This window comes from Manacus vitellinus, unplaced genomic scaffold (assembly GCF_001715985.3).
Source record: "Manacus vitellinus isolate BGI_N305 unplaced genomic scaffold, ASM171598v3 scaffold_10_pilon, whole genome shotgun sequence".
In the NCBI taxonomy this organism is placed as follows: Eukaryota; Metazoa; Chordata; class Aves; order Passeriformes; family Pipridae; genus Manacus; species Manacus vitellinus.
In genome coordinates, this window is record NW_021938838.1 from 1,007,919 (window position 1) to 1,029,917 (window position 21,999).

Sequence of the window (21,999 nt, forward strand, 5' to 3'; positions counted from 1 at the left end):
TGCTTGGTTTTCTCAGCGACCAGATCTGTTACTGAAAGACTCTCTGTTGTCCAGGGACATCTGAGGATGAGCAAACAAGGATTTCATTTTAGCTAAGCAGATCATCCTCTCTTCTGACATTTAAGACAGGATCATAACTTATGTCTTCACTGGGAAGAATTGTCAAACACAATTAGCTCTGCAAATCCTAGCTGTTTTCTAGACACGTCCAGGCTTAGTTCTAGAGTTACTTAGAGATGAACAAATTACAGGGGTCAGTCTTCTGATCTGAGCAAGGGACTGCAAGAACTCCCTCCATCAGATAGTTTTGGGACTCACTCCACATAGTTCCTTTGTGGAGTCTAACAGAGGCCAAGGCACGGAGCATCCTGTGTGCAGAGCTGATGGGACTGGGGGTCCTGTTCCCATCTTGCTTTGGGAAGGGATAACACAGCACACCTTGAGGCAACAAAAATCCCAGCACTGTTTCTAAAGGGGAAGGAAGGAGGGCAAAGGAGATGGGGAGGGTTGCAAATACTTTAAATGCTACATAACTAAGTCACTTCCCCTCTCCATGCTGTGTCTCCAGGCGTACCTGGGGTATTTCTACTCTAGCTCCTTCCATAAGGCACCTCAGGAGTTCCTGTTAAAAGGACTAGACAAGAAATAGGGGTTTCTATCATTTGTTTCAGTGGTTAAGATCTGATCTGGTGGTCACTATAAGCACTGAACATATTTCCATAGCCCTTGACTGGGAAGGTAATTTGGGATCTGGAAACCTCCCCCCTGTGACCAGTGAGCGTGTGAACACAAGGTGCTCCAGGTTCCAGTGCTTGCAGAAAACCTCTTTGAGGGAGAGCAAAAGGGATGCTAATTCCAGCACTGGGCTCAGACACTACCGGTGAACAACCAGAAAGGTTTAAAAAGAAATGCTGACTAAATTAAGCAAATCAAGCGAGCAGATGTGCTCTTCAGGAAGGGCACAGCTGCCTTTTGAATGTCTCCCCCGCTGAAATTACATTCTCAAGAGTTTTTTGTCCTTTGCATTTTCTTCAGGATCATCCACGAGGATGGCTTCTCTGGGGAAGATGTGAAGCAGTACAAGCCAGTGGTCTACAGCAACACTATCCAGTCCCTGGCAGCGATTGTCCGTGCCATGGACACCCTGGGCATCGAGTACGGCGACAAGGAGCGACGGGTGAGTGACAGTCACCCTGCCTGGGCACAGGCAGCTGGGCACCTGCAGGGCACAGTCTCAGTACCTTGGAGGGAAGAGGAGGGAGGGGAGGATATTTCCATCCCCACTGTGTGCCTGTTGCACCAACAGAGGCACAGTTCCATTCGTGTTCCATCTGTGCCCCCGCGCTGGGAAGGGCAGCCCCGTGTCACCACAGCCACGCTCTCTCATGCCCTGGCACCAGCCAGGCCAGGGCAAAACACCAGTCTGCTGTCTAGGGGTGGCCTGGACAGAGGTACCCACAGACCTGGGGAAACAGGGAAAGCATGGAAGCCTTGCTGCTGTTCCAAGCCCTTCCACCAGCATGCTCATGTAGGAAAGCTTTTAGGATTGACTTGATTGGGGCTCGACTGGCTTTTACTCACACATCCCCCATTTAAGTGTACCCAAACAGCAACTTCCCATGAAAACAAGGAGATATTTTACTTCAGGGAGGTTGGTATGGACAGGCTCTTAGGCAGCAGCATTGGCATGTGTCTTATCAGAACAGCTATGTGATGCCTGGCAGCCTCTGGTGCCACACACCTAGGCCAGCCTGCCCTTTTACAGTTGCTGCTCTGTGGTTACTTTCACCAGCTCTCTATTTTTAAACAGTGGCTCCTCTGTGAGGTGCCCCTGCCAGCCTCTGCCTTGCCTTTTTGCATTTTTGGCTCAGACCAAGCCCACACAGAGAAACCCAGAGCCCTCGAGAGGAGTCAAGACCTCCCTTTTTGCATGCTGCCATCCCAGAGAAAGTAAAACTACTTGGTTTCACTGGAAATAAAATAATTTCATATTTAAGCCCAGGTAAAAGCAAAGTCCTATATGCCACTGAGTTTGCCATGACTATTTTTAGGTAGCTCTCAAGTGACAGATGTATGACATACCCCCAACTCCTTATCTGAGGGTTGATAATAGAAGCATTCACTAGCAGGGATGCCAAAATCCCGCTGTGGTGTCACTGCATGGAGAGGTGCCTTATTTCTCCCGGTTGCAAAGAGGTATTTTGATTTCTTTGCATCTGGGGATTTTCTCCTGAATCCTGGAGACATTTCTGTCCCAAAGGTGGAGCCGATCCCCTAATGGAGTTCCTGTGAGGCTGCCGAGAGCTAACGCTGATGGCTCCCAACCCAACACATTAATCTGTTGATTACTGGGTGACTCAGCTCTCAGCAAGGCAACGTATCTCGTCTCAGCTAAAAACCTGTGCCCAGGAAAACAGAAACAAATCGTTCTCCGTGTCTGATAAACAGTCTGTGGCAGACAGTATTAAAATATAAAATTTCTTCTTTTTTTTTTTTTTTTTTTTTTAAAAATTGCCGAAGTCCCAACGTGAGGAGGGAAAGCTCATCACTGCTCTAGTGCCAGGCCTGGCACAGCATGCCAGGGGGAGGGGGAGAGCTGTCATCAGCACTGCCAGGAACGGGAGGTGGGGTGCTGGTCTGCACAACATGTCGTGCTCGTTCATATTCCGATGGAAAAGACTCCAAATGTCCCTGGGATCATGTGATAAATGGGGCTGGAGAGGAGCTCAGGAGGGGTCTAGCCCAGCCTCCTGCTCAGACAAGGTTAGCTCGGAGGTCAAACCAGGTTGCTCAGGGCTCTACCCAGCTGGGTCTGAAATCCTTCAAGGATGGAGCTTCTGTGGGCAACCTGCTCCTCTGCTGTGCTGTCCTCAGGATGGAAGGGTCTGTCCTCACATCAGTGTGAACCACTCTTGTTTCAGTCTGTGTTGTGTGGCTGTAGGGGTCCAGTGTTACACCTTGCAAAGTGAAAGCAAGTCAGATGGAGCTCTCCCCAGCCTAGTTTCCCCTAAGGTATGTAGTCCTGGAGGAGTTACTGCTGTCCTGCTGGCTGTGTCAGACCAGCCTGCCACAAACCACTCCAAACCAACCCACAGCTGGGGGGGCTGATTCAGAGTCTCTGCTCCCTTTGTAGATGGCAGAAATATTTCTTCATCCAGCAGCAGACAAAGGGGAAGGAAACTGAGTCTCTCAGGCCATGATCTTCCACTTGGCTCCTTTCTCTCAGGCCACCTCCACAGAAAGTTGCTGGTATTAGCATGAAATAGTATTTATTTTAATCTTACAAAGAAGCACATGGCTTCTGCTACCCTGCTTTTGTTATTAATGCACAGCTGCTACAAAGAGGGGCCATTAAACAGGCGATTTGTTGAGTATTATGCTACGTGGTTCATCCCTTTTCAAGCAAAGCTTTTCTATTTTAAAAGTCATTCCTCAGCCAAGGGTTTCCAACGCAAATCTTTTAGTGGGGGATTTTCCCCTACTCATCACTTAAGCCCCCAGGAGAAGAGAGCTCAGGAGGGGGAGCCAGGGCTGTGGCTCAAGCCTGATTCAGCAAGCAGGAAAGGAGGGGACATGCCTGGGACAGGTTCTCCCCAGGGACCACTTGGCTATTACCACTTCCCCTATCTCACTTCCTGGGAGACACATCTGCCCCTGTATCCCTCCCAAATGGCATCCTGACCATGCTCAGTGTGGAAAAAAAATCCTTGCCTAGTTAATAAATGTGAATGAGATTATTTGTGTTGTTCTTATTGAGGGAAAATAACCAAATCCTCTCTCTCTGTTCTCATTTTCCTCCTGCCCATAATTGTACCTCCAGCATTTAGTCTAATAGTAGTGAAAGACTGGGGGAAGAGCCCAGACTAAACCCTGTAGCTTTTGGCAGTCAAAGTGAGATCAATGTGGGAAATAGGAGCTAAAAAGACAAAATAAATCACAAAAAGCAGAAGCTCCGGGTCTCGCTGACCCTCTCTGCTGACAAGGACCTGTCCCCAGGTTAAGAACAAAACAGTCTGCGTGTAGGATTTCATTTTTATGTGTGCTCCTTGTCCAGGGCAGCAGGTTCCCTGCAGCTGTGCCTGGCTCAGGGAAGGTTCATGGCCTGTGGGCAGCACCCAGGTCCTTGTCCCGTGTCCTTCAGCGCAGGGAGGCAGGAGCACATCCTGCCAGCTCGTGGCACATTGTCACTGCACACAGCAGGGAAGGTCAGTGGGAAACTCCAGAAGAGCTGTGCAATGCAGAGTCACAAATCCTTTCTGTGCTGCAAGAGGGAGGGTGAGAAAGGAGCAGTGGGTGAGGAGACGGGAGACAGCGGCGGGAGGAGCAGCATCCGAGGGGCTCCTCATCTCCAGGGCCACCAATTCCCAGAGTCTGGGTCCCCCAGGAGCCAAGGGCTTACACACAGCAAGAGGGGCAGAGGCTTAGTCTGGCCTGCCTACTCAGGACCCTCCAGCTGGTCTGTAGGGCACTGCTCAGTCCTTACCTTTATAATCAGATTACAGGCAGGAAAGAGTCAGGCTGTAACGTGTAGCCTCTGGATTAAATGGTCCTCTAAAGTGCAAATGTATTAATAAAACAAGCTCCTCACTGATTCCATTTCAGTGTACCCAGGCAGAGCAAATGGGAAATGGAGGTTTGAAGCCAGGAATCCAGAAGCCAGTCCACGTGTTTGGAAGTGACCAAGCAGGAAGGGCAGGGGAAAATGGATTCTCGTATCTCTGTTTGAAGAGCTGTTTCCAAAGTCTGGCTTCAGAAATCCCAACCAAAACAAGTATAAATTCTCTTCCTGGGTGGGTCAGTGCTGACCCCAGAAGCTGCTTGGAAAAGTAGCCCATGCAATGCCACCTGGGATAGATGCCAGAGCTGCAGCCAGGCTGGGAGCTGGGGGTGTCTGCAGGTTGGAGGGGTTGGTCCCTGCCTGCAACGAGCCTGCCCAGGCAGACACCCTGCCCCATGCAGGGTGGTATGGAAACAGCTGTGGAGTGTGCTCTTATGTTCATAAACCAGACAGAAACAGGCTGAAACTTTTCAGAAATTACTCAACAGAGAATCCAAATATCAGTTGCGTGGCTCAGATCCAAGTGTCTGAGGTGGCAGGTCACAGGGCCAGCACTTGGGGTCTGGAGGTGGCAGGCAGTGACCTTCACAGTGAACTTTTTTCCCCATGTGAGTCTGGGCATGTGTCTGCTTCAGCTATGAAAGGGAAAACTAAAAAGCTGCTAAAGTGTTAAAATATTTTGATAGAGAGTTTCATTTTTCCTTCGGACTTTGTAGCAAAATGTGTCTGTGGTGACCTTCTGCTGCGTACAGCCTGTAACTCCTGCACTGAGAGCCAAACAAAGACGTGCTGGGACATTTTAAAATACTGGCTAGTAGCATGTGAAAAAATGTCTGTGGTGTGATTGAGCAGCCCACCCGAGGTGGCTGGCAAAGAGGGCCACGTCAAACTGCTTCTGAACAGTGAGGTGTCTGCAGAAACTCGGTACCTCCAGCCCCATCCCCTCTGCTCGTGCTGAAAGGGGGTTTTAGGAGCAGCCCTCTTCCTCCTGCTCCTGCTTGGCAGTGGCAGGAGCAGGGTTGCAGCCACTGTCACCCGCTGCCTTCCAGGCACTCGAGGGGAGCAGTGTGGGAGGGGATCTCTTTTGTAAGACCTGCTCCTGTGTAACTGGATTTTTCTACTTGTCAGCTCAAGGTATTTGTGGATGTTACTTCATTTCAGTCAGGTATCTGTTTAGACCAGCTGGCTCCTGCTGCGTGTCCCTACCCCAAGCTCTCTCAGAAATGCAAAAAGGCTGCTAATAACTTTGGGGAGGGCAGGGGAGGTTAATGAGGCGCTGCTGTGCTGGTAGGAAGCTGGCTGGGTCATCTGGGGGATGGACACAGTATTCTCGGGTTTGTGCTGCTTTCCTGAGGATGCAGCCAGCCCTTGCTGATCTGCTGTAGTGAGCAAAGAGAACGTCACCATGGTGAGGCATAACTTAGGGCTGCTTTGTAGAAGAGCAGGATGGAGTGGGAGAAAAGGGAAAATGGAATAAAGGGGTGGCTTTAGACACCCCATTTTTGCCTGGTGTCAGCATTTGTCTGGATGTCCAGCTGCAGCTGAAGTTATTTAATCATTCCTGCTGTACTGGTTCTGCTGGTCTCAGACCCATTACAAATATCCCAGTGACAGTCCAGGACCAACATTTCAGCCTGCCCTTCCTAAAGGTCTGTCACTCTTTTCCATTAAGGCTGAAGTCATCTTTCTCACACACCTCCCTCTGGGTCCCTCCACGAGGTGCATTTCAGTTGCCATCATTCGTGTTTCTGAGCAGTGGGGACAAATAAAAGGCAGGGCATTTCTTGAGAGGTGGGAAACAGGAGAGGAAAGCGTTTGTTATTGTCGCAGCCTGCCTGGTTGCCAGGGAGATGGTTGGCTCGTTCAAGAAACGCTTGTGATTGCTGGCCAAGATGGCCAATGTATTGGGAATCTTTGTTGCAAAACGAGGGTGTGGGAGAAAGAGGGAGACAGCAAAGAACAAGGGAAACCCCAGAGTAAGCTCTGCCTGCCTGGTCATGGCACATGACCCACATGCCCTGCAGCAACACCTCTGGAGCCTCTCTAACCAAAAGCTGCACCTTCCACATCACAGTAATGTGTTTTCCCCCTTTGGAAATGTCTTGAGCCTCTGAAAAAACAAAATCTTTCTCTAATAAATGATCACAGTAAAGTACCAGCAAAGCCCAAAGCCAGTCCATGATAACCCTTTGTGCCAACTGAAACAGCCTGGAATGGTCTCCTTCCATGCCTTTGCTCTGCCTCCTGGGGAGAGGCAGCCAAGTCAGCTGAGATGCGTGGCTGGACCCAGCAGACCCTGCTTTGCTGCAGCAGCACAGCCTGGCCCCCTTCAGCTCCTGTGAGCTGAAGTCGTGATCATCAAGTCAGGAACACACAGTGATCCTCACAGAGCAGAAATGATCCCCCAGATTCAGTGTCTGGCTTGCTGCAGTCATGCTGCTAATAAAGACAGCCATTAGAAGGGAGAGCAAAGCAGCTGCTGTCATGGCTATGAACACATCAGGGCTTGCTCCTGCACACAGAATTTGGCCTAGAAGAGCCATGCAGTTAAATAAGCAGGTTGTAGGGCTGGGGGCTGCCAAGTCTTCCTGTAGAGTTCTGCTCAGGCTATTCAGGACAGCAGTCTGTCCTCCTTTCCAACCTGGGTAATTCCACTAGAAAACTGGCAATTCATTTAGGGCTAAAATGTGATCTCAACTCTGGCACTGCCCAGATTACAGCTATTTACAGGGCTGCATTAGTGATGATGAGCAACAGTCAGAACCCCAGGCTTCTGCAAATGTGTGACAGTGCTTGTGAGCAGGGAGGCTTCGGGAGGGAGGTGATATCAGCTCATAGGAAAAGGGGAGAGATGGGGACAAACAGAAACAGCCCAGAAAATGTAGTAGTAGTAGAAGCAGCTGGGTGCTCCAGGCAAGAGACTGAACTGCACGGACAGCACTGCACCCAGAGGCAGTACCAGGAACCTTTCTTCCAGCAGAAGACTGTCAATCACTCACAGGAGCTCTAAAAACCCCAACTTCCCCAGTTTTAGTTCAGATTCCTAAAGAATGAAAAGAGGCCTCTTGCAGTGGAGCCCAAAGGAGGCAGGGCAGGGTGGGTGGTGGGGAGGGCTCTCGCTGGGAGGGGCCACCTTGCCCAGCTTTGGTGTGCCAGCAGGATGTTTGTGCCAGCAGGATGTTTCTCACACTGGTCCTGTTTCAGGGTGATATCCATGGTGTTGGCACAGCAACACTTTAACCCTCACTGGAAGGAAACACTGGGTCTGCTTTTTGGGTTCTCCCAGACACTGTGGGTTGGCAGTGAATGGGCAGCAGTCAGAGGACGGGGTGGAATAGAAGTTCACCTGGTCTTCCAGTCCTTCTGTGCAGCCAGAAATCTGTTCCTAAAAAACACATTTCTAGAGAAAAAAAGTATTGCAAAGCACTTCAACATCATTTCTAAGTGAGCCAGATGAGAGTAAGAGATGTGGTCACACCTTAAAATGCTTCTCAGATGTGTTTCTTTGGTGAGCACTTGGCATCAGCCAGGCACTGTGGGTTGGTGATACTTGCTGTCCATGCTGTCTTCCCAATTCTGAGATGAGCTTTATAGCTAAACATCCTACAGAAGCACTGACCAGAACAGATGCCATCAATTAAAACTAGCCTTTTAATTTTCTTTTGAAGAAAAACAGAAGAGATAAAGAGATGTCTCAGGGGATCATTGATAAGAGAGAGATCCCAGTCACCTCACCCCAACTCCAAGCTCCAGATTGAGTCTAATCACATCTTTCACCACCTAAAGAGGGCTTTAAAGAAGATGGTGCCTGCATCTTCCCAGAGAGACACAGTGAGAGGACAAGGCAGCAGTCACTGGGGCCAGGAAGGGGAATTCCGGTCGGAGATGGGCTTGGGCTCAGAGTGCTTTTCCTCTTCTTCTCTCCATGGCATCCAGAGAGATCAGGGCAGTCTGCACTTGAAGGGCCACTCATCCCTTTGGGAATTAGAAGAGTGGAGGGATAAGAGAGGTCTGAGGACATTCATATATGAGAGAATCAGTGAAAATAGGAAATACCCAAAAGGTGATTTTTAAATTATGGGTATTGCCTTCCTCTTCAGCCAGCTGCCAGGAGAGTGGCTTCTCAGATGAGTTCTCCTGGTGTTGTCTGCTCCCTGGCTGGTGGAAAACACAACCTCCTTGGGTACTAATCCATCTTTTGAGATGCTGCTTTTTTCATGGTGCTTCTGCTGTCAACTGCCATTTCAGGCTTGATTTCTGGGGAATGAACAACACTAAGACCTCTAAAGGATCCTTGAGAAGGATCCTCATCTCCCCTAGAACTGTCCAACACCCCTGTCCACCTGTGAAAATGCAGACCCTGGGCCATAGGGAGGTTAAACTTTTCTGCTCCTTGTGTGCAAGCTCTCTCTTCACTGAGACAGGGATGTATTTTTCCTCCATGAGCTTTACATGTTGGATACTGATTTTTTGGATGATGCAGCGAATATTTTTAGTTTGAAAAGAAGAAAAAAAAACCCCACCCAACCCTGTTCCGTGGAAGAAGGGCTGCCTGCCTTCCCCTGTGAGATTTGTTATTCAAATGCAGCTGCAGTCAGGGCTGCCAGGGCGGTGCTGTGCCAGGGAAAGGCTCAGCACACAGGGGAGAGCAAAGCAGCCACGGGACTGTGACACTAGGGGTGAATTAATGAGAGGTGGGCTGCTGCTTCCCATTCCCACAGGATACCCGTGGAAGATGGTTCTCTGGGAGCCCCTGCAAAGCACCAGAGCGGGACAACACAAAAGACAAGGTGTTCAAAACTATTTGGCAGAAGAGCTCAGCTGGAGCAGAGCCCTGAGGAGGTGAAAACCTCCTTGTTGCATGCCAGGGAGGTTCCTGGCAGTGCCTGGATCCAGGGTGGGATGTGGGTCAGGTGAGGGCTGGCTCCACACCCCAGTCCACTCCTTCCTGGTGGATGGCACAGCCTGGCCAAGGTGGATTTGAGCCCAGCTCAGCAGCTCCCTCGGGGCAGGCAGCAGTGGCCTTGCCCTGGGGAGCATCTGGTGTTGGTGAACACTCAGACACTGTCTGTCCTTCACTGGAGCCTTTCTGTCCATAAAGGGATTGAAGGGCCTGGAAGCCAAAACAAAAAATACATCTGGGTATTTGATGTGCTGCACAACTGAGGCACTGAGGTCAAACACTGACATGGCAGAGCTTCAGAGATGCTTACATGTGTTTCTCCTGTATGGGTGATCAGGTACTCACTCAAGTCCTTCCAGAAAGTCACTACCAGGTTTGAGACTGAAGGTCAGGTTGCATCTGGCTGCAGCCTGGTGCAGGCAGGATTCTGCCTTCAGGTGTGATTGCAAGTCAGCTCTCCCAGCAGCAATTGCAAATAACTACAAACTACTCAGCACATTTCAAATACATGTCAGTTATTAAGTGGATTTATTTCCATCTCTTCTGGGAAGTGTTGGGGAGCGCTGCTGAGTCACGCTTCTTACTCACCAGTTTTAGGAATGCCATTTAAAATATTTGTTTTCTGCATGCCTTCTATGATGTTCCTATTATTTGAATGTCTCCAGACATAAAATGAAAACATTTATATAGGGTATCCCTGGTCTTCAGCAGATCTCTGGTGCATAACTCACAAAAAGGCGTAAAACAAGGGAAGGGACCTATCCCTTGGCTCTGTTGTATGATGCCTATCCACAGATTGTGGTGAGGGGTAATGCAGTCTTTGCTCCCAAATGGCAAGACCACAGGCAGGCTGGGCTTGGGACAGCCTGGGAGGCAGGAAGGAGAGTGTGGGCAGCTGCCTTGCTGTGCCCAGGCACATGGGAGGGGAGGGATGGGGAACACAGTCCTTGCTTACACCAGGTGCTCTTAACTCGGGACACAACGTTGTCCTGCCATGGCCCACTCTGGCCACAGACCCCAGAGCAAATCAGCCCCTGAGGGACACGATGTCCCGTGCCCTGGCAGGAGCACCAGGTCCCAGGGCACACTGAGCCCGGGTGCTGGGCTGCCTCAGGCTCTGGGAGAGCAGGTTTTGTTGTCACCTCAGCAGGGAGGTGTTGGAAAGCCTTGCTGACAGCCTGGGCCCTTCACACCCTGAAATTAGCCCAGACAAGGCAACCCACTGGGGCAGAGGAGCCATTCCGTGGCCTGTGGCTGTGAAGTCCCCTCCTTCCAAAAGGGGAATTTTGCTGAGCTGTTGAGGCAGGGAGACAGAGCTGGGAGACAGAGCTGGGAGACAGAGCTGGGAGACAGAGCTGGGAGACAGAGCTCCCAGCTGGTCCCTGCCCTTAGGGAAGGTAAAATGTGCCCAAGCCCTGCAGCTCCTGCTCCTCCCAAGGGGAATCCTGTCCCTCCAAAGGCTGCTCCTCACAGGCTGGGTCAGCCAGGGGGGTCACAGGGGTGTCACAGCTCCCTGGGGACAGCTGCCCTCCCTCCCACATGGGCACAGGGGGATGGCAGCACCTCCAATGTGGCCCTTGTACTGCATCAGTCACGGGCATGGTGGAAGAATCTGTCACACAGGGAGACTTTATTACCTGAATACAGGTTTTACTGAGGCTATTAATCAGTACTGTGTACCTTGGTAATAACTGATTAAAGGTACCACAGGGGAACTTATTAACAGCTGTGATTACTGCTTTGACCTCAGCCTTACCCACTGAAGGGGATGTGAGGGTGCCTCACCCAGGGCTGCAGGAGCCCAAGGATGCCACTCACCCAGCTCAGGACTGCTGGGCAGGAGTTTTTGGCGTTTCATTAAGAGGAAGGAGAGAATCAACCTCCAGATGAAGATTAGAAACAACAAAGCCTCAAGAGCTGCTGTAAAACAGTATCATTTTGCACCCAATGTTTAGCCTTGTGGTCAAAGCCAGAGAGAGAAAATGGGGAGGAAGAAAGTGCAGGACAAGTGCATTAGCCCATGTCTGGTTTAGGGGTTTTGATAGATGGTCACTGGGGGCCCCAGGACGCCTCATCCTTCCCCACATCTGTGTCACATCCTCCAGGAATCGCTCCAGGCACCACAGCACATCCCTTCCAAGTGCCAAAACCCACTCAGGAGCCAAAGGAAATCACAGGCTTTGAGCAAATTTCCTCCTTTCTGCCGTGCTCTTGGTTTTCCAGGGCTACAGGAGTTTCTGGTTTGCAGCATATTGTATCTGTGCTGATGGCATGACTGTTGCTAGATACTTTTCCCTGGCTAAGAAATAACTCCCCTAGGTTGGCTATTTATAATTAAGTCCTCATTTTCCTATAGATTGGTTTAAGACTACATTAACTCCATTGATTAGACAGGAATTACTCTTGATTTACAGTGAGATGGTGGGAATGGAGAATGAAGTGACACACAGGAGCAATCCCACAGTAAATGCTCGGGTTGGCTGTATGGTTGTTATCCACCTTTCTGCATTTTAAAACTCCCTGAGCAGATGTTTGCTCCTTTATGTGAAAGGGGGTAGTAATTCAGTCTTACCTGCTGGATACACCTTACAGATGTTCTGTTGGGTATCCAGGCCCCTGGGTCATGTGTTGACTACAACCAATTACTCTTCAGTTAGCCTGGTAGTAAAACAGGAGCAAGACTGTCCTCCAGAGAAATGGCTTCCAGTTTGAAGAGGTTTTACAAGTAGGGATGGGAGGAGAATGTGTTGCACAGAGGAGAGGAGTATCCAGTAATGAGAGAGAAGACACAAGCAGACTTACATCTCCAAAATAACTCTTTACAGGTTTGGGAAGGAAAAAGGGTCCCATCCTGCTCCCTCCCACTTGCCAGCAGCTGCTGTGCTCCAAAGGAAGAACCTTCTTCCCCAGCCTTCCTCAGGAAGGGCACAGCAGGACACACCCCTGCTCACTCCCTGTGGATCACAGCTCAGCCCAGCTCCCATCCCTGTCTCTGTCCCTGCCACCAGAGCTGAGCAAAAGGAGGCAGAGGCAGAGAAGCAGAGCTTTCTGAGTCCAGGGGAGTGTTTAGCTTTTACTGAGTTTTTATTTAGCATTGTGAGAGCTTTTAGTGCTGGTAGATGATATTGCAGGCAGCTGAAGAACTTTTTTCTGAGAAGGGGATGCCAGCAGCCACCATCCAGTGAGTTTGAATTAGTTCTGGAAAGTTGTGAATTGGTTCCTTCCAAGTGAGGTTGCCATAATTATGAGGCATGTTTCTAACCAGTGATATTTGTGCTGTCCTTATTTGAGTCCCTTAGTTTTAAACAGGCTTTTGTCTCAGTCCAGGTGCCCTCAATGCACGTTGCAGGCAGCCCCCACCGAGGTGCACACCTTTTGCTAGTGAGCTCAAGTTCTGCATCCCTCAGCTGCTCTGGCACATGTGTCTTCCCATCTAACTCCCACTGATGAGATCCTTCACCAGGAGATGGCAGGAAGTTAAACCTGCTGGCTGCAGCTGGGATGTGCCTGCTGCTGGTGCAGCCTCCTTTAATTTGCTCCAGAGGCAAAGGACATAGCAGGGCTGAAAAGACCCTATTCAGCATTACAGGGGATCGTGAGCCAAGTTCAGGCACGTCTTGTGACCAGTGAGTAGGCAAAAATCCTCATTTCCTCAGCTTTCTCTCCAAGAACAAAACCTCAGGAAGGCTGTAGGACGATTTGTAGCAGCATGTAGGGCTCTGCAGGGCTCAGCTTTTGGCTCAGATGATCTTTATGTCATGGTGGATTAAGTGAGGAGCACCTTCTATTTCTTGTTGGTGATCCTAGCAAAAAATTTACACATGCTAAACAATCCTAATGCCACAGCCCTGCCCTGTGTACCAGGAAGAGGGAGCATATACCCAGCATGAGGACTCTGCAATTTCAGCTTCAAGGCTCCCAGGCCATGAGGTTTCAGAAACCAAGAGGCACCAGACCCAAACCACAGCTCTGCTTATTTCAGTCATGGGTTGTACACACAGATATTTTCCATACTGAATCAGCTTAAAAGCCACCTCTTGGGGTGACCCTGCCCTTTTCTGGCCCCCCCTCTTTCCATTCCTGACGGAATGTGGGGTGCAAAGCCTGGCCCTGCTCGGGCAGTGTGTGGGCTCAGTGTCCCCCAGCACACACACCCCTCCCACTGCCCTTCCCTGGCCCCTCTGCTCGGCCAGGCCAGGGAGCCAGCCCTGCCCACCACACTTCAAACCATCAGGAGGCATCATCAGCTGATACATTCATTTGTAAAACGAAGAAGGTGATGAGGAGAGAGCTGCTAAGAGTAATTCACACAGGCAGCAGCTCCTTTTCACCACTGATCATCTGTCCCCTAAAATGCTGGGCAGGTGAGACCCCAGCTGTGGGGGTCTCACAGCAGGCTCTGTCTCTCAGCAGGCTCTGTCAGCTCCATGTCCCCAGGCCAGCCCAAGAGCACAAAGGACAGAGAAAGTGAACCAGCTATTGCACCATGTCCCTTTCTCCTTTGCCATCAACTTTGCAAAGAAAGAGTGGGCAGCAAATAAACATTGAAGGCTGATGGGGAGGGGAAGCCTATCAATCTATGCTATCACTACCTGACTTGCCTTGAAATCCTTCAAGAGATCACCAGGAATTAGTTCCAGTGCTAGATTAGAGAATCTTCAGTGACCCTTTAGGAAGAGAAGTGACCTCAGGAGCCAAGTCCATCACAAAGCACCAGCTTTCTGTGAGCTAAATTCCAGATGTAAACAGATGTTCTCCCCAGCAGCCCTTACAAACCCTATTATATGCATCAGGCAGCAGCAGCACACCGTGCAGTTATAAGCCCTTTTCCGTAAGAAGCTGGAGGGTATTGCCTGGGATCAGGAAGAATTAGTCCAGCTAGTTCCTCGAGCCAGAAAAATCAGATTTTGCTTCATACTGATTATGCAGCTCCTGGTTCAGACCAGGAGTTATGATCAGTTTGCTACACTCAGCGCTGCAAAGGAGGTTTAATAGTGCCAGGACAGTTTTCAGTGAACCATTTGTCCCTAATCCCACCCACCAGCACTGAACTGGGTTCTTCTCTTGGCTGTTGTAACAAAGGGGTGATCATCCATGGGCTAGAGGGTGGGCTCTTCTCAGGTGGGCAGAGATGATGCTCACTCCACTCTGTTTCTTCCTCGCTGAACCAGACAGCTCCTTTCCTTTGGGGCAGGAGCTGGGTGAAGTGTTGGTGCTCAAGTACCCTCTGCAAATGGCAGCCTGAGTGGGCACAGCACAGGAATTCCTGTTTCCTCTCAGCTGCCCTGGAAGGGGAGGAAAAGTGCCCATTAATACTTGTGGTAAAGGTGGTAGCTCTGAGAGATGGAATTCTGCCAAAGCCACAGAGACCCAGCTGTTGGCCTCTGTTGGGGGTTACCATGGTCCTGGGCTTGAACCAGAGACCACAGAGTTGAGTGAAACAATTAGCTGGACCACCAGCACCTCGGTGCACACACAGAGAATTACAGCTGTAAATCCAGGGTGTCTGAAGCAGTGCCCAGCACCTAAATCTGGATGGACACACACTAGGAGTGGTCAGAAATAAAGGGTTTGATGTGTGGAAGGAAAGGAGATCCAATTTCATGTGCAGGACCACCAGCAAAGATTCTTAGCTGGTTGTTTCCAGCTCTTACAGGAAAGAAAGGGGCAGCAGGTTCTAGCTGAATCTAAATGGAATAGCAGGTAGTGGAGTGATAAAGGTAGCACCTCTGTAACTGCAAAAGGTTGTTCTAAAGGTCAGATCTGCGTGTACTCTCCTAGGTCTGTGAATAGCTATTCCTTTCATCCACAAGTTGAGCTTTTGGCTGGGACAGGCTGCAGTAAACAGGGCTAAAGCTGTCCCATCCATTATCACTGGGGATGGCCTGGCTCCAAGAGCAGGCTCTGCCTCTGCAGATACGACACACAACATGGCAGAGAGCAGTCCAAGAGGGCAGATGGCTCACGTGGACCATCCTCACCACCAAGCCTTCATCCCCGGGCTTCCAAATGCTGCAGTGCCCCTCTGTGGAGAGCCAGCGGTGCCCTGTGCTCCCTGCCAGCACACCCCGGGCACAGACCCGCTGCTCAGCACCCCTGGGAAAGCACACTCACAAGCCAGGAGCCTTTCATTCTGTACACACTGCCCAAGGCTGTTTATCTGGAGTTAGGCTTCCTTTTCCACCCCCCAAGGTGAGATGTCAGGAAAGGAGCTCTAGCAGTCCTGCCTCTGTGTTTTCTCTCTCTCATAGCAAGTCAAAACAGAAGGGCCCCACAGCCCTGGGGGTGACACAGCCCTGCTCTCCCCCTGCTTTTGTGGATGTCCTTCTGCTGTGGTGCCAATGAGGCACTTTAGTTGGCAACTAAGAAACAAAACTAAACCCAAATCAGTGTCTGAAATGGCAAACCAAGCTGATGTGTCTCACAGAAAGGATCCCAGGACACCGAGACGGGAGTTCAGGGACTCTCTGGGTGTTCATCCAGGAGTGGGGTTCCTGTGGCAAACAGGCAGCTGTGCCAGAGGGGAAGGGGACAGTTCTTTGGGTCTGCCCGTGGCCATCACCTCCAAAGCAGCCATCCTGCCTCCTTCACACATCAGTGCAGGGATGCTGGATCCAGGCAGCCCTGAGATCCCTGTCCCAGCAAAGCCATTCCTGTGTTAACATGGAGGTGGAGGAAGGCAGATATATTTGCAGGCTATGCTGAATCTCAGCCTACACAGTGAGGTTGTGCTGCTGCCACCATCTCCAGGTGCCCCAGAGGGAAAGTTCTCACACAGGTGATGGAGCTGTGCCCGTTGTGAACAGAGCATCAGGTCCAGGAACCCTCTGTATCAACAACCCTCTGTGTCTGCTGGGCTGATAGAGGTGCAGTAGGCTGGGAGATGATTCCTCAGTGAAAGCAGTTCATCTTTAACCAAAAACCTTAAAAATGTTTTCAATGACCCCTTAGTCTCTACCCAGGAGAAAATATAAGCTGAAAGACTTAATATGGGCTTGTGGAACTAGAGAAACTAATCTTTGCTCTCCTGGGAATCAGCTATCCAGGGCTTCAGCCAGGAAGACCATAAATTGCTCTGGTTTCTGGTGAAAGAGCTGATCCTATAATGCTCTTTGGCATCGCAGGTTTCAAGAAGCAACTTTTTGTTGGGCTACCCTGCTGTCCTATTTATAACCAGCTTACATATAATAAAAAGTGTATCATTCACAGCGCTTTCTAATTAGATGTTGTAACTACAATCCTATTTCACACCAGTCTAATTTGCTCCATCACAGTATTTCAGAGTTTTGTATTAACTATATCATGCAGGGCAAACTCTTCAAGGGTTTGAAGCCAGCAATTATGTGCCACTTTGGTTTGTACATAAAGCTGGTGTGAGTTCACATGGCAACATCCCATCATGACGTCTGAAAAACTGGGATTAGAAGACGCTGTTGAAGCTCTGTCCAAAGTCAGGAGTCACTTAGCCCAAAGTGTGGCAACTCAGAGCAAGCTTGCCAGGCTAGAGGGTATTTTGCAATCCCAGTCACTTCTGACCTTTCTGAAAGGACTGAATTTTGAAGAGCCCATATTTGGTAGATCTGCAGAGCAATCTACATCTAAGCTGTGGCTGACATTCAAATCTCTAAAAATGGAAATGGGCCTTTGTCACTTGAGCTTGGAGATTATTCATTGTAGAGGGGAAGGTCTTGGGAGTAACTGGACTAATGTAGTTGAGCAAACATGACAGGATTAGCACAGGGCAGGATTAGACATTCCCCATTAACACACTGGCATGTGCAAGAACAGAAGGGGTGTGGGCTGATTCTCCATCTTACTGTAAGTGACTGTGTGTGCACAGCTGCTCACCTTGTCTGTGCAGATCAGAGAACCACTTTGACTCATTAAGAAACTCCTTAGTAGGTGTGAACACCAAAGATTTGTTAAATGCAGTGGCAGAATTAGCCACTGTTTTTCCATGCATGTTTTGACCTTGGTTTTGCTCAAGTGTTTATTTAAAAAAATAAATAAGCAAACGCATTTTCCTGTTATTCACCCATTGGAAAAACACAGTAAGACTGTGGAGTCCCTGTGATATTTTCAGGAGCTGTTCTCAGCTATCTGTTCAGCTTAAGAGTTCCAACTTGGGAAAAAACAACCATTTCTAAAAGTGCTCTGTACCTGCCTTTGCCTCCACCTCTCTCTTAAAGACCAAAACCTTTGAAATCCTGCAGATGTGTGTTAACACAGCAGAATTGGTCTTGCCAAGCTTCTGTGTTAAAGAGAGCAGCAGCTCTAGGTTGGGGCCTTTCTTAGCTGAACTGTTGGAAGAACATAGCCAGAAGGTGCCAGAGGATTGTCTCTCCCTCTCCCCTCTCTCCTCCCAGCCCTCGTGCCCCAGCCATGCCAGGCACAAAGATCCCTGTGCAGGGGGATGATCCTCAGCCATGCCAGGCACAAAGATCCCTGTGCAGGGGGATGATCCTCAGCCTGAGCACATCCAGCTCCCTTGAAGTCACTCTGGCCCCAAGGTTTGTTTTGCTATTTTACAACAGAACAAATAGAGCAACATTTCATAACGTTCTAATGAGGCACACTGAGGAATGCCCAGGAGACAGAGACAATATCAGTGTTCCTTGGCACACTGAGAAAATCAAAGGCATTTGTTTGTTATCTGAAATGTTCGTCTGTGTTCCTTTCAGTGGTGGGCAGGCATTTTTTTAGTGTAGGTTCCTGGAAATACTCAGATGTCACTGTCAGTGTGTTCTAAGAGCATTATTTATTTTCAGATGTACCTATAAAAACTGAGGCTGAAGCACGGAAATACTCAAAGCCATTACAGGATTATTAAGTTTTGAGTAGCATTTTGCACTCTGTATGGCCCCAAAAGACCTAACATTTGTGGACCTGTTCTTCCCATTGAATGGGAATTTTATCATTGACTTGAGAAAGTCTCAGTGAGAGAGGATTCTTTGCCCACTAAATCACCCAGGGTAGAGCCACCCCAGCAGAGATCAAACTGAAAAGGCACCAACTGCATCTGCCATGAGCATTAAGGAAACACCACCTATCCTGTAAGAGTGAGCATTTGGGAGCAACTGGTCTCAGTCTGTGCTTGATATGTCAGAGTTTAAAGCAGTGCCATTAAGAGGCATCACTCCAGCCCTGCACATCCCACTGCATTCCAGAACAGCACAGCTCACGAGCATGGATCTGCCAGTGTCCCAGGGTCAGCCCCTGCCTGGGAGCCAGCTGGGTCCACCTGACAGCCAAGGACCCCTCTCTGAGCACTGTCATCACCCTCCTGCCTGCAGGAAAGGCACTGGTACCTCTGTGCTGTGACAGCTGCTGAAGTTTCACCTACGATCCCGATGGTGCCTTTCGAGGATCAGGGAATCACAGAGTTGGAAGAGACCCATGAGGATCTTCATGTCCAACACCCTGCTCCTCCTCACAGGACAACCTAGAACTAAATCAGATGACTAAGAATGTGCTGTTCACTCTGTCAAGCTTGGTACTTTTGTTGAAGTTTAAACATCTTCCACTTCTCTAGCCTTGGTAATCAGAGACATATCCCAAAGGCAAATTACTGATGTCAAAATACCTTTGGAGTCTGGCTCAGGCTGGTGCTGGAACAGGCACTGGGACTGGGACTGGCTGCCAGCAGGTGACCTCAGATGAGTCACTCCAGCTCTTTAGGCTCTCCAGCTTTGAGATCTGCCCCTCAAGAAAGCAGCAGAGACACACTGGGCTCCTTGCCCTCGCCCTGGCTGGCAGGGGGTGTTTGCCAGCCTGGTGCAGCTGCTGCCCCAGGTGATAACGGGATGTTTGCTGCCCTGGGGGTCCCAGAGGGGACGTCCTGCAGGATGGGCACATCCAGGCTGACCAGAGGGAAGAGTCAGAGCTCAGGGAGGCTGAGCTGAGCTGACCTGTTCTTCAAAACAACTGAAAACATCCTCTTGAAGCCCTTAAACAGTGAATGCTGCATTTCTAAGAAGCCAGATGATTGGAAGGTATTACCCCATTAAGGGAAGTACATCTCCTGCAAAAAGCATTCCTGAGCAAGTACTGCTGCTCTGCCAGGGCTGACCTTGACAGAGATTTCTCCATTCTCATTCGGATCTGGGAAGCAAGTATGTTAATAAACTCACTACTGAGAAACTTAATGTTATTCTGTACACTCCATTCACTCTGGAAGCCCAATTAAGCATAAGAGAACAAGGATTTTTTGCCTTTTTAATAACATTTTTTCTGAATGTCACTACTTAAAAAAAAAATAACAGTAGATAAAATAATCCCTCATCCCTCCACACCAAAGCCAAAATGATCTCAATTAGGTCAGTTATGTTCATTGTGGTTTCTCCAATTAAAAAGCTATCACCTTTCAGAATTGTAATCCTCCATCCATCAGGACTCTATCAGCCATCCAGCTTGTAAAAATGAACACTCTTCTGTTATTTTTGAGGACACACAGGCTGTTCCACAAGATCAGCTCGTGCCCACTATTTCAGAATGCCTCTGCAAGAGATTGGAAAAAAAAGGAGAAAAGTGGTTAAAAAAAGCAGTTCAGACATTAACAATGTCATGGCAACAGCAAATTAGAGCCTCAAAAGCAGAGCTCAGCTTGGGAAGGTTTAGGGAGTCACTGCACTGCAGGACTGAATGAAATATTCAGCACATAAAAGAGGTCCCCAAATGTTTTTTGTTATTTGGGATAATGACGCCAAGCTGACTGCTATTTATGTACACTTTTGCCTAACCATTGATTTTTTTCCCTGCAAAAGATTTTAAAATAGTGTCCTTGTCAGGTAATCGCGGGTCTGTTTTGATTCTTGGGGAACTTTGGCATTTGGGAGTGTAATCACAAACATCAGCTTTTGCTCAAGCAGAAAGCTACTGTTGTAGGAAAAATTGATAGAAGGAAAAATTGAGCATTTGGGGAAAAGTCACCCAGCAAGAGATTTTGTGTGTTGAGTAAGATGGTGTAACGTGAGGTGACAGCCTGACCTGTAACCAACAGTGAGGGATGCAATCTCAATTTCTGTGTGTTCACCTGATGCTGTGCATGGATGAAAGCAGACAATAAACCTCCTCTGCTATTTCTTTTCCCTCAATGCCCTATAGCTTCTCCTCCAGGACTTTCAGGCTTTTTCTTCCCCGTGAGGTCACTCATGTCAGGCTGTCCAAGTATCTGGGGGCCATTCCCACCTCCCATAAGCTTTGCATGCCTGCTCTTTACTCCAAGTTTCATTCTAGTGCTTAATCTCTTGGTTACATTAACTACCCATGGCCAGTACCAGTAATGGGATGGGATCAGGGGAAAAAAAACCTGCATTGCAAAAAATAGCCTTTAACTTATGGCAGGATGGTAGGGAAAGAAAAAGTCCAGCAGAGTGTGTTCTGTACACTGTAGAAGACTCAGGAGTGAATTTGTCTTGGGTTTGTATCCCTCTTTCTGACTCATCCTCCACATCTCTTAACTTGATTCCCCTTTTCCATTGCTATACTAGCTTGGGAACTTGAAACAAGGTTTGAAGCACCCCAGGATTTGCCTATGTAAATGGTATCTCATGGAACACTCCATGCTAGTGGTCCACAGGGTCACTGCTAATGTTTCCAAACTCCTCTGCCTGGTACTGGGTGGGAAGGTCTCTGAGCATCTGAGATGTTGCAATATTTGCCCATTCAGTTGCCACATCTTGAGATTCTCCTGCCTCTGAACATGCTGGGTGTCTTTTAGCTAAATCTCTACTTCCCTTTAGTCCTTAAACTCTTTCAAATAGTTTCTCACAGTGCTGGAATCTTCTGGTTTTGAACTTGCCCTTAAAGTGACATTTCCTATAGAGCTCACACAGCCCCTGAGCCACAGGGGTCGGGGCAGTTTGGAGCTCTGACCTTTCCCATTGTGTTTCAGACCAAGTCCTGCCTCCCAGGGACTCAGTACCCACAAGCAGCAAGGCTGTCACCCTTCCTACACAGGCACTGAAAGAGAGCAGCCTCTGAGGCTTTAAAAGGCACAAGCTTTTGCCAGCTGGGCACTCCTGATACCTGGATCCAAATCCACTGTCCTCTGTACCACTGCTGGGGCTGGAAAGCACCTGGGGTTTGGATCAGCCACTTCCAGAGCTGCCACTGAGCCAGGGTGGAAACTTTTAGTGGTTTGTGCAGTCAAGCTTAGGAGAGGTAAAGAGGGCTTTCAGACCATACAATGCCTTAGGTTGGGGCATTTTGAAATCTGCTGTTTGTGTTTCTTGCACACTCCCTGTGGCACTGACTGTGGTTACCATGGGCACCCTGGGCATGCCCGTGGGCTTGTGTGAGGGAGGGGTGTTGTGGCTGGATGTGACCAGTGGGTTGCTGAACAGCCTTAGGGTGGCCAGTCAGCTCTGTATTCCCAGCAGGTGAGCCAGGAGGTGGCACATACACAGCAGGGTCTGAATGGTGCCGATTAGAGCAAAAACCAGTTGCAAAGAGGAATAAGAGGTGTTCAGGAGTCAAAGTCAGAGAAGTTCCCAAAGGTCCAACCTCCAAGTTTATGGTACAGTTTGCCATTTTCCAC

General features: G+C 49.2%; 1 protein-coding gene across 1 annotated transcript in view; it reads left to right on the plus strand.

Annotated features, from left to right (window-relative positions):
- Positions 1 to 1,039: 1,039 nt before the first annotated feature.
- The window catches only part of GNAO1 (G protein subunit alpha o1), a 78,568-nt gene continuing 57,608 nt past the window's right edge, over positions 1,040 to 21,999 (plus strand). Inside the window, exon 1 of the mRNA XM_018082564.3 lies at positions 1,040 to 1,177. Coding sequence (XP_017938053.3) covers positions 1,136 to 1,177 — 42 coding nt within the window. The 5' untranslated portion in view covers positions 1,040 to 1,135. The remainder of the gene's footprint in view (positions 1,178 to 21,999) is intronic.